Here is a 14,484-nt window from a genome sequence, read left to right as displayed (position 1 = left end):
ATATAATGCATATATCATACACACACACACACACACTCACACATTTTCTTTATCTAGCCTCCTGTTGATGGACAATCAGGCTGCTTCCAAGTTTCAGCTATGACAAATTATGCAGCTATGAATAAGGGAGCAGGTAAATCACTGTGGTAAGATTCTTTAGTTCTCTGGGGAAGATACCCAGCAGGGGAATCAAATGCGTTCTCCAATCCTAGCTCTTTGAGGGATATCCATTGTGATTTCCACAATGGTTGCTCCAGTCTACACTTCCACTAGCAGTGGAGCAGGGTGCCTCTCTTCCCACAGCCCTTCCAGCATTTGTTATTGATTGATTTCATGACATCAGCCAGTCTTTCTGGTGTGAGATGGAATCTCAATGTTATTTTCATTTGCATTTCTCAAATGACCAGTGATGTTGAACATTTTTTCATATGTTCATTTTCTATTTCTACTTCTTTGTCTCAGAAATATCTGTTCATTTCAGAGGCCCATTTTGGACTGGGTCTTTAAATTCATGAGGTCTGATTTTTTAAAGTTCTTTATATATTCTAGATAGTAGAGCTTTGTCTGAGGGAGAACTGGTGAAAGGTTTTTTCCCACATTGTGGATTGTCTCTGCACACTGCTGGTCATTTCCCTTGCTGTGCGGAAGCTTTTAATAAGATGACATCTCACTTGTTGATTGTCTGTGCTAGTTGACGGGCAACTGAGGTTTTGTTCATAAAATCTTTTCCTACACCAATGTCTTCAAGAATTATACCTAACCTCTCTTCCAGCCACTTTAGTGTTTTTGTTTTAATATTTAGATCTTTAATCCATTTTGATTTTAGTTTAGAGGATGGTGAAAGATAGGGGTCTAGTTTTAATCTTTGGCAAGTTGAATCCCATCTTCTAGCACCATTTATTAAAGAAGCTGTCTTTCCTCCAGTGACAGTGTTTGGCTCCTTTGTCAAAGATGAGGTCGCTGAGTATGTCTGGAGTTGTTTCTGCACCTTCGAGTTTGTTCCACTGTTCTCAGATCTGTTTCTTTGCAAGTATAGTTTCAAGTGGGGGACTGTGATACTTCCCTGCCTTGTTTTTATTGACTAGAATTGCTTGCATTTAGCTATAAACCATAAAAATATGTGTACCCTAAGAAGGACTACATTTAATATAAACACATTGTTTAAACATATGGATTTAAACTCTTCTCTTCACTATCAGTAAATGTTAGATCTTTTGAACAAATGGTTTATGGGCATGATAATTAACTGATCATCTTATTATTTTAATTGCTAAAATACACTAATGAAAGTTTTTAATTCACCACTGATAAATATAAAAGTCTTCATAAAATAATTTCTACTAATCTCATCTTAGAGTACATCTTATTCTTACACTGATTTTGTAGTTTCATTTTCAATACCACTTATTTTGTGTTAGTTTTCTGGGGTTTTTGTATTAGTGTAAATCTGTTGAGAATAAAATGAATTACAATCACTTTCTGTAAGAAATATTAGACCCAAATTAATTAGTACCTGATGGTAGAGAAGCAACTTTTTATTATCTGTTAAGGGATTTTCTTCTATATAATAAAGATAAAAATGTACATTTTAGAACAACAATCCATAAGTAGAATCATACATGTCCTTTGAAAACTAATTTCACTAAATGCCTCATTAATATTGTATTTGATTCTGTATTTACATTTTTTATTCTAGATTTAGTATTCTATCTCTTCAGAATTGCTTTGTTCAGTGTACAAGAGAATCCAGTAAGGAAGAAAGTTAAGTTTTAAATATTAAAGTCAAATAAACTATTTTCTTCCAAGTGTTTCATTAATTCTATAATAAAATCCTTGGCATATACTCAAGAAAGGAAGAAGCCTCTGTCCATGCAAAAGATGAATATATAAACATACTATTTAAATATCTGTAAAATAATACACTATGTACAAAGTATGAAGGAGAATAGTATTTTACGTATTAAAAATATCAGGTCTGTTTTCCTATCCTCACCCATTCAGAAACTTCCTTCAAGGGATTATGAGATACCCTATTTTAGAAAAAATGGATACCCAGAAAATTAGTTAATAATTTGTTATGATAATCCCAGAGACAGATTAGCCTCTCCCATGGTAATCTTCTTTTCTTCTTCTTAGTTATCACTTACTTTTAATAACCAGCAGAAATACAAATTTTATTTATTATTTCTGCTCCAGTAATACAATGAGCTTAAAAGCAGCATTTGTCAGTTTCAACCTATCTTCCCTTTCTCTGACTTAAACAGCTTGTTCACAAGCTGTGAGGGTATATCCTGTATAATGTGTGCAGTTTATCTTGGACACTTTGTGCTGAGTTTATATTCCAGGAATTATTCATAAATTCAAAACTTCAAGAAGAGGTAGAGATGGGAATTCTAATCCTAGGTAACAATATTTTAATAGGAATTCTTTCATCTTTTATAATTAACAATGGTAGATATACATGATAAAAATTATACATAAGTGTGAAAATGCATTTTTAGTCCTCTATTTTGGCTGTACTCAATGAATTTGGATCCATAATGCCTTCCATAATGAGGTATATCTCTTAACAGTGAATCCCTATTCTATGTAAATTATTTTCTAGAAATTCCTCGCCCATAGCTTGTTATGTTTCTGTAACAAATGTCTACAGTCAGGTATCATCAGGCAGGTTGTAAGCATACAATCTTATCTCCACATATTAATAAGTAACTAGCCTTTTTCAGATTCTCTATCATCTTACACCGAAATGTAAGTCACAGAACTTGAAGAACTCAGAGACAAAAGGTAAAAATGCATACAGAGCATACTTATCTGCACAGGCACATAGCAGGTCAGAAGATGCCTTTTTTTTTAAGACAATCCAATGAAGTAACACAGTATATGAAGTAAAGGAATAGAGACAGTAGACAGGAGCCTCAAGCTCTCCAAAAGATACTTTTATTCCACAGCTTCCCCAAACGCCTTGTAGTCAGCCTCACCTTGGAAAAGATCTGGTATCTTTAATATTTAAAGTGAAGCGACTCATGACTGTTCTCAGAAATACTTGCTTTGCCTGCAGCAGGCTTCAGACATGGATAATCACGTAGGACCTCCCCCATCCCCTCTGGATGATTTCACCCTTCTGCAACCCACCTTAGTTACAACCTCAGTGGACCCTTTCCCTACTAAATGCCAAATGGGAAGCCTGAAACTTTGTGAGCTCCCATACTTCTGTCAGGTTCAGCTGTTGTGTTGTTCCCTTTAGGCTACAGCATAAGTCCTAATAAACCCTCTTCAGGAGAGCATATTCCTTCCTATTCATGGTTTTTATCTCAAATCGAAGGTGCTGACCTGATAACACCTAAGGCCATTGGCACCAAAAGTCTTCAGCAGGTAACATTAAAGGAGTTTTGGGAACACTGAAAGCAGCTAGCACTGAATGAGGGAAAGCAGTGAAAACCAGTCAGAAGCCACGGTCTGTTGTGGGAAAGAATTCCTGAGACTTGTCAGAAGATGCTTTCTCTGATTCTATTTCTATAAAGTGGCAGAAAATGCAAAGTAATCTGTGATGATATAAAGCAGAACAATAATTTTTCTGAGAATGAGATGGAGTGTGGGCAGAGAGGGTCAAGAAGAATGGGTTTTGCAGAGTAATAAACTTTGGAGGATGGCAAACTTGTTCATTACCATGATTTCAGTGATGTCTTTACTACAAGACACATTTGTTAAAAGTTACCAAGTTGTACCATTGAAATATGTGTCAATTATTTTTATTAACTACAATATATCAAAAGAAAATTCTTTTTAAAATAATAAGAAAAAAGAAAGGCTTTCAAAGTTTTGTGTTTTTTCTGTATTGCTTTCACCCACCACTCTTACCAACATAGATCAGTTGCTACATATCCTTTCATAGGTTGATTTATGCATCATAGCATTACTTCCAGAGACTTGAGGTAATACAAATTAAAAAGTATTCACACATCTACAATTTGTTCACACAAATCTGGGCATATGTACACATTCATGCACAAGGCACATGTCATGCACATAAATATCATTAATAGTATTTCTTTTTCTCATTTCATACAGTGTCCTGAATTTTCTAAACTTACATGGCAAGGACATTTTCAAATTGATAAATATAAACATAAACTTAATAAATGCACTGTTTGTTCTATAACCTAAAGATAATATGTTCAATTAATCCCTAACATATGTAATAAAGGAAATTTAAACTCAGGAGATAGACATCTGTCTTTCTCATTTTCTTTGTTTACCTTCACAGAATTTACTATCTCTGGTTTATACACTATTATATTACTCAAATTAAGGTTTTCTGTAACTGATGTCAAATGAGTCAAGCTAAAAATAATTTTGTGTGAGGGGATGCAGCTCAGTGGCACTGCTCCTGCCTGGCAAATGCAAAGATAAGCTGAGTTCAATTCCAGGTGCCAAACAAACAAAACAAAACAAAACACTGATTTTATAACATCAGAATATACTGAGACCATACATTATATGCTTTGTGAAAGGTAATTTCACATAAATTCAATTTTGAAAAACAAAAGAAGCAAAAAATGTATATTGCCAAAATATTGGTTAGAAATGAATTAAATCATAATTCTGCAAACAATAAAGTACTAAAGTATATTTTGATTCATTTTTAGATAATATCCCTTTAAGAACAGGCTCACGAGACACCTTAAATGTTGAGTCATTTTCTAACCTTAGCTGTTTAGGGTACCCTCCCTTACTTTCTTGAATAATTGTTAGAACTTTATTTACTATTCTTTAATCTTATGGATATTGAAGCTGTATTGAATATAAAGATCATTAGAGGTACTTGAGAAATATTTGGGTTTTCAATTCTAGCACCCAGAGATTCTGATTTAGGGATTGAACTTTGAGACCAGTAATCTTCATTTTAAATTGTTTTCTAAAGTACTTCCTGGAGTGATTCTAATTCAAATGGTCTAAGAACCACCTTTCTAGAAATACGCTGTTGAGAAATTCACTCTTATCTTTTCAACAGCTGACAAGTGACTAAGTAGCTTATAGCAAAATTATGCCATATTTAGTCTCCTTGAAAATGAGCCATCTTTGATTGACATTGGCAAAAACCTATTAACACAGGAAGATGTAGCTGAAGTAAACTGAAGACTGCCAAACATTTTCAAACACTAGGCAAGCTATAAGTAACCTTTGCAAAATAGTGGCTCTCAGGTATTGGCATAATTATCAGGGTATGGCGGATGGTTGTACTAGGAAAAGATATGTTAGCAATATGCTGCGCATATGAAGGATAATGGGTATTTTAAAAGGCTAAGACTTAAAATTTCCTGAGGTCAGACATTTGTATAGTACAAACATCTTTCCTAGTCATAAACTTCAATAGCTTACCAAGCTTAACATTTTATATTCTAGAAATGAATTCCACCTCAGCATTTTAATGAATAAGCACATCGTTTGTGTTTGAACTAATTTCCCTTAATGCCTTTTTATACTCAATGAGCAAATATTCATTATTCAAAAAACTCAATCACCCTCATTGTATATAGTCTTTGATGCTATTTTTTTCTTTGTCTCGGGCTCATTTACGAGTTCACCTTAAATTTATCTTCCTGTTCAAATCCATCCTTTCGTAAAATAACACTATTGTCGTCTATTACTTCATGGCTCTATTCGCTCATGCTTGAAATGCTTCTTAATTATGCTTCTAACCATTACATTTCTCCCCAGATTCATGTGCTTGGTAGTAGACTCAGAATATTCAAGCCCAGGCCCTGCCAGATGTGTGATCGTAAGAAATCGTTTTTCCTTTCCAGAAGCAACTTCTTGTTATTGTCATGCAAGAAAACAAAAAATCTATTGTCAAGTGAACAGATAAAAGAAACAAAATATTTACTGTATCATGGTTTCTGTGGGTTAGGAGTCCCGGTAGGACTTAGCCTGTTTCTTTACTCAGTGTCATTGGGCTGTTTCAAAGTGTTGGTGGTAGCTATATTTCCCATTTGAGTTTTATGGTTCTTCTCAAGTCCACTGATTACAAGTACAGTCATTCTTTGAGTAATGCCATTTCTCACTATCTGTCACCTAGAGACTGATTTCAACTCCTAAAGGTCACTTACAATTCTTTTGCCACAGAGCACCTATAAACAGTTCAAAACAGCTCTTTGTTTCCTACCAAGCCAAGAAAAGAATATCTCCCTGACTCCTTAATCTTTTTTAAAGTCAGTATACCTTGGCAGGTCAGATTTCTGAGAAGCTCCCTTCCGTAGACTCAAGAGACACCCATAATTCCATCTGCATGGCACCATTTGTCATATAAAGTAATATTATCAAAGCAGTCATGTTACTTTGTTTTCACAATTCCATCCTACACTCAAGGGGAAGTTTATGTTCCTAGAAGGATGCAGGTCACTGAAAGCATAGAATTTTGCTCAACACATTAAAGTAAATGCTGGTTAGCTGGAAAAACAATTCTAAGATTTTGTTATAGGGAATACTCAAACCGCAAACTACTGGAAAGAGTTAAATGTCAGCTCTTAGGGAACTGAGAGATTTAAGGAGGCAGTACATACTTTTTCACACTTCCTTGCTATCTAGAGATTAAAGGCTGCAGAGAAACACCTGTGGTTTTGGATGCAGAGCTGCCCAAAGGCAACAAAGTTATGTCTGAGTCAGCTCATGGAGGGGAAAATCCTCAACACTAGAGGAAATTAGGATTGTTCCATACTATCGATTAAAGCTTAATTTTAAAAAAGTCTCACCATAGCCTTCAGGTTAAATTTTAAATCTCTTAGCCTAGAATAAAAAAGTCTTCCATAGCGTATCTGGGGCCTACCTCCTTGCTTTACTTTCATACCTGTATCACACATAAAGTTTCACAGTTACTGCAGTCACATGCTCTTGCTGTGCATAGTCAGAAGAAACGTCTTTTTTCACAAGGCTCAACCACCTACTTTATGCCCAGCCCATATGACAAATTCCACCATTGAGATACATTCATTCAGTAAGCAGATATTTACTGAGTGCCAGGATGCATGAATAAACAGTTGTACCCTCACCTTTCTCACAAAGCAAAGCCACTTTCTGTTTCTTTTGTATAAGAACTGTATCTAGTTTCTACACTTGTGCCTTTAGATCTTATGATTATGTGTTCATCTGCAAATTGTGAATGTGTTAAAAAACTATTTTGTTGTATTTATTTCATATTGGTAGTATATATTTGGAGTATATTTTATACACTATTCATTTTATATCTGTAATTTAATTTAGGGATTGATACAATTCCCCATTCACCACTGTCTGACTGAGTAAAAATAATAAAACAGGTGATTTCTAAAATGCATTTAGTGATTCCTTGTACTTGACAACACTTTTGGTTCATAGCATTCTGAGACAAGCATTATTATCCTCATTTAGCAGATGAGAGATAAAAGCTCAGAGGAATATTTTTGTAGATTATTGATATTCCTCTTTTCATGTTCGCTATACCAATTTAGTTCTCAAAGAGAATTATCAGTATTACTCATACACTTAACAGAAGACTACACATTCATATTTTAAGGTCCACCTAAGACCTATGCAGCCAGAAAATCTAAAAAGAAAATAACCTACATGTGATAAATAATGCCTGTTAATGTATGAAAACCACTGCCTTATAATCTGAGGTTGAAATTTTCTATAGAAGATGACACACTAATTTCTCATTCTTTATGGCTGAGTAGTTCATGGGAAAATTGATGCATATGAGGATATACTCTTAAGTGAAATAAATAATTCACACATGTATAAATACCAAACAATTTCTTTGGTGTGAAAACCTAAAAGAGTAAATAAGATCCAAATGGTGTAATTGACAATGTGAAATAGGAAGAAAGGGGCTAAAGGTGTAGGGAAGGTGGGAAGGGTAGGGTAAAGGTAATAAGGGGAAGAAATAATATGAGAAAATGAAAAAATGGAAATAAGGTGTTTGTAAATGGGGCAAGGAGGAGGGGGTGAAGGGAGGGCAAGGGTATGGGGAAAAATGAGAACTAAGACCTGGCATGTAAAGGCACAAGATCCAAATGATGAATGCAACTGTACTATATACCTAAAATGTAGCAATAAACTCAATAAGAAAAAAATAAAATTAAAAAAAGATGAGACAACAACAAAATAAAAACAAAAACACCAATTGTGATCAAGTGGTATTTGTTCATCTAGAAGATTGGAAATAAAATTCAAATACCAGGTAGTAATGGATAAAAGATGAAAACATGTACAGATGTTCTTCTATAAATAAAATATCCTGCATGATTTTACTTAATAATCTCAAGGGCATTTTAGACTCTCCAGAAAAAAAATTTGATTTATTAATTTGGATCTTCAAATATAGATTATTGTATGTTTAGTTTTTTGTGGGTTTTTATGTTTGTTTTGTTTTGTCTTGGGGGGATGATGATGATGATGATGGTGATGATGATTGTTATTATTATTTTTGGTACTGGGGATCAAACTTGTGCCCTTGCACTTGCGAGGCAGGAGGCAGAACCACTGAGCCAAATCCCCCGCCCTGGATGTTTGTATATTGTGAAATATGGAGGTATTTTAACCATTTTTATAATGAGATGAATTTAATTGAATTTTACTGACCTCACATTTTGCCTTTGTTTTCTACTAGGAGCTATCTTTTTATCATAGTGTCAAGGGATATTATAGTAAAAATAGTCCAATTATACTAGAAAGTTAAATTTTCATCTCTGAGAAGACAAGAATGAGCAAGATAAGGATGGAGCAGCCTGTCGGTGAGAAATGTTTATTACAGAGACTGTAAAATGAAATTTCTGTTAGCATATCCATGGGCAACAAGCATAATGAATGCTCATGCTGTGCAGACTATTGCATTTACTTTCTTCATGCATATTCCAATAAAAATAAAGTTTATATCACTTAAGAAGTTCACCATCTGGGTTGGACAACTTTGTAAACATGCAAAAGAGTTATAAACAGAGAAAAAGCTTTTTAAATAGAATGATAATAAATGCTCTCTAAATAAGCACTGTCATGGTTTGTGTCTAGATGGCCGCTCAAAGCCTCAAGTGGGACTCCTAGATACAAATCATAAGAGCCATGCACTGGAGAACATAACATCAAAAAAAAAAAGGAGGCTTCATGATTGCCGAATAGAGGATAGAATCACATGTTGGTTTTGTATGTTTTTAGTCTCAACTTTTGTCATGGTCATAATTCAGATGACATTAAAGGACAGTGTTTATAAAATCAAATTTCCCACAGTTTTACAAAAAAGCAACCCCCAAAAAAACAAATAAGCAAACAAACAGAAACTTTCTTCTCACCTGCAATGTATGATAAATGTATCTGGCATTGAAAACATATGCCAAATTTGTAATCAATTAAGCACTTTTATACAAATTTTAGTACAGCAAGGGTTTCTCATGAGGTTGTAATGTTAAAAAAAATCAATCAATACTAATGAAGTACTTAAAATGTTAGAGCCTATAACTTCCTTGAGGATACAAAAGAGAAAAACCCGTGGGACACAAATAAAATGTTAAGAAATTGAGAACAAATTATGTCAGAATTAAGGAAGAGATGCATGTAAGTTATAAAACAATTCACTGCATTGACTTTTATGTATTTTTAAAAAGTTTATTCTATCATAAACCAAGATTTTCATCGGAAAATATACAGGGAGTGTTTAAAATGTCACTACCTAGAGAATTCTCTTAAGCTAAAGAAAGCAGATTTTTAAAATACCCTGCAGTTTAAAGCTTTCCGTTGCAAATACTTAAGGGGAAAAGTGATTGGAACAGATTTTTGTCATAAGATAACTTAGGAAGCAGGATGGAGGGTCTATTTGGGGAAGAAGATCTAAGTAATTCCAAAAAATGCTGTAACAAACATATCCAGAATGGATGCCATTGAACCCTGTCAGAATGTAAGAATCCACTTATGTGGCTACTTAAAAGTTTATTTTGGCAGAGTAAAGCATTCAGATTGTGTCTCTTGGTCTTGTATTTCTCAAAACTTAAGACACATTTAATAGTTCAAACACAAAAACAGTGATTAGAGTGAAATTATTGATAATATCCAAGGTTTGGAATAAATATACAGAGAAGAATCAAAATAGAATTTGTAAAGTAATTATATGGATTACAATCCTATGATTTATCAGTAATTTACGCAATTCTATATGCTTGATCTGCATATTCATTAATAAGAATTAATCTAATTAAGGTATTCGAATTACAAGTTAAAATAGTAAGAATTTTTAGCATAAACTTGTCTCATAGAAGATTATTTTCAAGGGTTAGGGATTTAGCTCAGTGGATCCACTGCCTGCTTTGTAAGTGCAAGGTCCCAAGTTCAATCCCCAGTACGAAAAAAAAAAAAAAATCATGTTCACCATAACAGTATGTCATATGCAAGTTATTTTAGTGATCATCATAAATGGTTCTTATGCCTGGATGTTAATATATGTCCAATATCAGATTCAAAATATCTGTGTATAGTTTTAAAATATTTTAATCAAACTCATACTATCCATTTGTTATGTCAACTTATTCACTCCCTTAATAAATCTGTGTATGTGTTCGTGTGTATGTACTTGTTCAGAGAGAGAGACAGAGAGAGAGAGAAAGAGAGAGAGAGAGAGGGAGAAAAACAGAGAGGAGAGGGAGAAAGGAAGGGAGAGAGAAGCTTAAATTTGGATGTAGGAAACACTTTATTTTGCATTTTTACTGAGACAAGCAATTATTTTTTGTTCTATGCAAATTTCTAGAAATTAAGCTTACTGATGTTTACCTTCTTTTATTTTCAGAACTTTGTAATTCCAGAAATCGACAAGATGAAAAAATAATTCATTCAATTTCCCTGATTATAATTTAATTGTTATATATGAGTTCTAAAACAATTACATCTAATATGAATCCTTGCTTACTATTTTCAAGCATGAATCTGTGCATTTTTCATATATGAACTCATTTCCCCAACATAACTATGAGGTATATAATTGTTTTAGCCTGTTTTACATATGGAAAAAGTAAGGCATGTAGAGATTTACATTCATATATCTAGTGAAATTACCTCAACTAATAAATGGGTACATTTATCTTAAATTGAATTTAATCTGGAAATAATTATGTCATTTAAAGTATGTAAAATACATTATTTAAACATGCTTAAATAGTTTTTGTGTGTTCATTTTGATTTAGAGACTTTTTCCTATTCTCACCTTTGATTTCTTTATCATTTTTGAACCATCTTATATCAGCAGCAGGCTTACTACCAGATGTTTTGCAAGTCAGCTGCATCAAGTCTCCTTCCATCACTGGTGATGAAAATCCACTAATTTGTGGCTTCTCGGGAACACCTGAAATTTAAGCAAATGCATGAACTAAATATTGATAGAAACTACTGTATTTTAGAATAAACTTTAAGGTATGTGCGTATGGTTTTCAAAATGTTTCTAATACACATTTAGTTTAAAGTAGTTTTTAAAATTGGATTGTAGAAATTTAATCTGCAAAAATACTATATTATGAAAATCTTGAAAACAACCACTCAGTGTATGTTGTTTTTCTAGTATAGGAATTTAAGAAGATAGATTATATTGAGGGAAACAAATATAGAAAAAACATTTTTTTCTTAACAAATTAACTAAATTTAACTAAAACAGCACCTTTCTTTCCTTATTTTGTAACTTTTAAAGCTCAAAAAGTTCTATTATGGCCTATGTACTTTTTTCAAGAAAATTAATTTTAGAATAAGAGACTGATCAATAAACACAACTATATTATTGGCCTTTCTCATTCTTCTAAAATGGAGAATGGTTCTGGATGTCATTTATAGAAGAAATGCAATTGTAGTTTTGGGAAGCATGATGTAGACTCTTTTTATTCCTGGTTTCACTACCTTTTCTTGCTCAGATAATCACAAGCAGAAGTCTAATATAAAGAGCTAGGACATGGATTATTTAAAAAATAGAACTTAACACATTTCCTGGACCATATTATTCAGTTGTCATAGCTGCGGCTTATTATGGTTTCATACAAAATTATTCAATAATAAAGACGGACTAATACCTTCCTTGTATTACTTAATCAGTTTTGAGAATATTAAATGCAAGAATGTTGGGAAGCACCAATGTGAGAAATACGATGTAATACAACAAGAACAACAAATATAAATGATAAACCAACATGCTTCCATTAACAAGCTAGTTGGGGGCTTTGTCTTCTTTATATCCCTGTGCTCTTAAAAAAACTGTGTCATACCTTTATTTTATAAACCAAATTCAGGAAATATCTATTCTTTGAATTTCAAGTTGGTTTTCTACCCAAAAATGTGTTAATCCTAGGCAGTTTTATTCCTAAAATATTTCATTGTAGTGAGTATATTTTGTCCTTAATGACAAACTTGTGAAGATTTTCATAAAATAGTCCCCCTGTGACTTGCCACAAAAACGATTTCATATCCTAAGCACAAAACCAATTCACTGGCTGGATTAGCTTTACTATTCCTGCCCAAAAGAATAATGTGCATCGGTCCTTTCAAATAGAACATTGTACTTGTATCTTAAAAAGGAAAGCAAGCTAGGGGCACCAAAAAAAAAAAAATCAATCTTTAAATTCCTCTAACTTGTTCAGCACACAGGTGTGTTTCAATGAACTGCAGCAATTTCCGCTGATTGGGGCACTGACGTCTGTGGAATCACAGAGAGCTCCAAGCTGCAACTTTATTTCCTCAGAATCTCTATGAATGTATTGCTTTTTCATGTCACTTTAACCTTTTAGAAAATGGCCCAATACTTAGAGAATAAAAGCGCAAAGAAGCTACAAGCTGCATGCACAAGTGACTTGATGTACTTCAGTTAGAAATCCAGAAAATACAAATTTGGAGAGGAAAAAAAAAAAGACACATGAAAATGTCATGGTCACTGAAATGCACTAAATTACACATTCGGGTCACTTTTGAAAGCCACAAGTTATTAGGATGGCCCCTATCAGGTGATTTAAGTGATAAAATGAAGCAGCAAAAGATATCTCACTATGTTCTTTCTTCTGTCACTCAATAAAAGAATCAGAATGCACACAGTATATAGATGATTTCACAGAAAGAAATTTAACTGGAAATTAAGAAAGCAGGTGTCTCTTGCTGGCTATGTGCCTTGCAGAGATCATGTAAATGTTTGTCCATTAATACAGTGAAGAGTGGCACCAAATTATTTTTAAATGTCTTTTAGTATAGTGTAGCAAACAAACTAAATCACAGTTTATCTTTTAATACAACTTTCAGAATATCTTTTCTTCTGGAATTGTGTTGCTATGGCTGTATGATCGCTCTAGTTTGTGATTCCACGATGTTAGCCCCTTGCACTTACCCAGAACAGTGAGATAGGCCTTCGAAGTTTTGACAGGCATTGTAAATAAGGAACAAGTGTACTGTCCTTCATCAGAGAGAGACACATCACTGACACTGATGCTCAGTTCATGCCAGGAAGCACGGACTAGCTCGATCCTATTGTCCCTTAAGGCTGGAAAGAGAAAATATTAAAAATATGAATAACAACAACAGAAATAGTCAACACATTTAGACTATTGATTTTAACATGATAAAATAAACATTTTATTTGACCATGCATCTATATCTTGATTTCTGAAACTGCTAAAGAATGTTTAAATGTAATGACATATTTTATCAGATTTTTAAAAATCACAATAGAATTAAGTATCCCTTAATGTTCTCAGAAATAAATTTTTAATTAAATGATTATATCTGGCACAGTAATTTGGATGAGTTGGGGACTGTGATAATAAAAATAGCTTTTCTTCAGAAAATCTTTCACTCAATGCTAATGCCAAAAAAGCCTAAAACAACATGGGCTCATGTCTGAGGGCAGATAAATTTGAAAAATATGACTGCTATAAGTTTTCCAAGACAACAACAAAAAATAGTCACATATTAAAAATCTTTTCCATAGTAATTCTTGAACTATATTTAAACCAGACTTCACACTTAACTGAAAAGTGTGTGTAAGCGACTTGATTTTTAAATTTACACTGACTGATTAGTATACTATGGGTTTGTATGATCTTTGGTGCAAATCATTTTCTGACTTAGAACACTTGATTCATAGAATATTGTTAAGACCCTTGCAGAATTATGAATCTCTTGATTCATTTTACAGGAGAAATAAAAGAATTCTAACTATCATAAAGTGCTTCATTAAGTACAGCTATTAAATCTAGAATTAAGCAAGAGACAACTAAGGATACTTTGAAAGAAGAAGGAGGAGTTGTTAGGAACATCATGACTGAGGACCACCACAGAGGGTAAAACCAACAGTGAAAGATGAGTTAGGCTCAGATTCCCCAACCGATACCTAGAAAAACAAGTTGGCCCCAATAAATGCATTTCTACTGCTTATTGAATGGGAGTCCGCCAGCAACACCGAGAGAGAGAGAGAGAGAGAGAGAGAGAGAGAGAGAGAGAGAG

At 33.4% G+C, this 14,484-nt stretch overlaps 1 protein-coding gene across 1 annotated transcript in view; it reads right to left on the bottom strand.

Moving 5' to 3' along the window:
- Nucleotides 1-14,484, bottom strand: part of Cadm2 (cell adhesion molecule 2) — a 241,785-nt gene that overhangs the window by 142,472 nt on the left and 84,829 nt on the right. The window contains exons 3-4 of the mRNA XM_010602876.3: nt 13,370-13,522; nt 11,222-11,359 (exon numbers count right to left, since the gene is read on the bottom strand). Of these exons, the coding sequence (XP_010601178.1) occupies nt 11,222-11,359; nt 13,370-13,522 (291 nt within the window). The remainder of the gene's footprint in view (nt 1-11,221; nt 11,360-13,369; nt 13,523-14,484) is intronic.

The sequence above is a fragment of the Fukomys damarensis genome, unplaced genomic scaffold (genome assembly GCF_012274545.1).
Source record: "Fukomys damarensis isolate Sample0158 unplaced genomic scaffold, DMR_v1.0_HiC HiC_scaffold_24, whole genome shotgun sequence".
In the NCBI taxonomy this organism is placed as follows: domain Eukaryota; kingdom Metazoa; phylum Chordata; class Mammalia; order Rodentia; family Bathyergidae; genus Fukomys; species Fukomys damarensis.
Note: the sequence above shows the minus strand (reverse complement) of the source record. Positions and strands in the feature narration are given on the sequence as shown.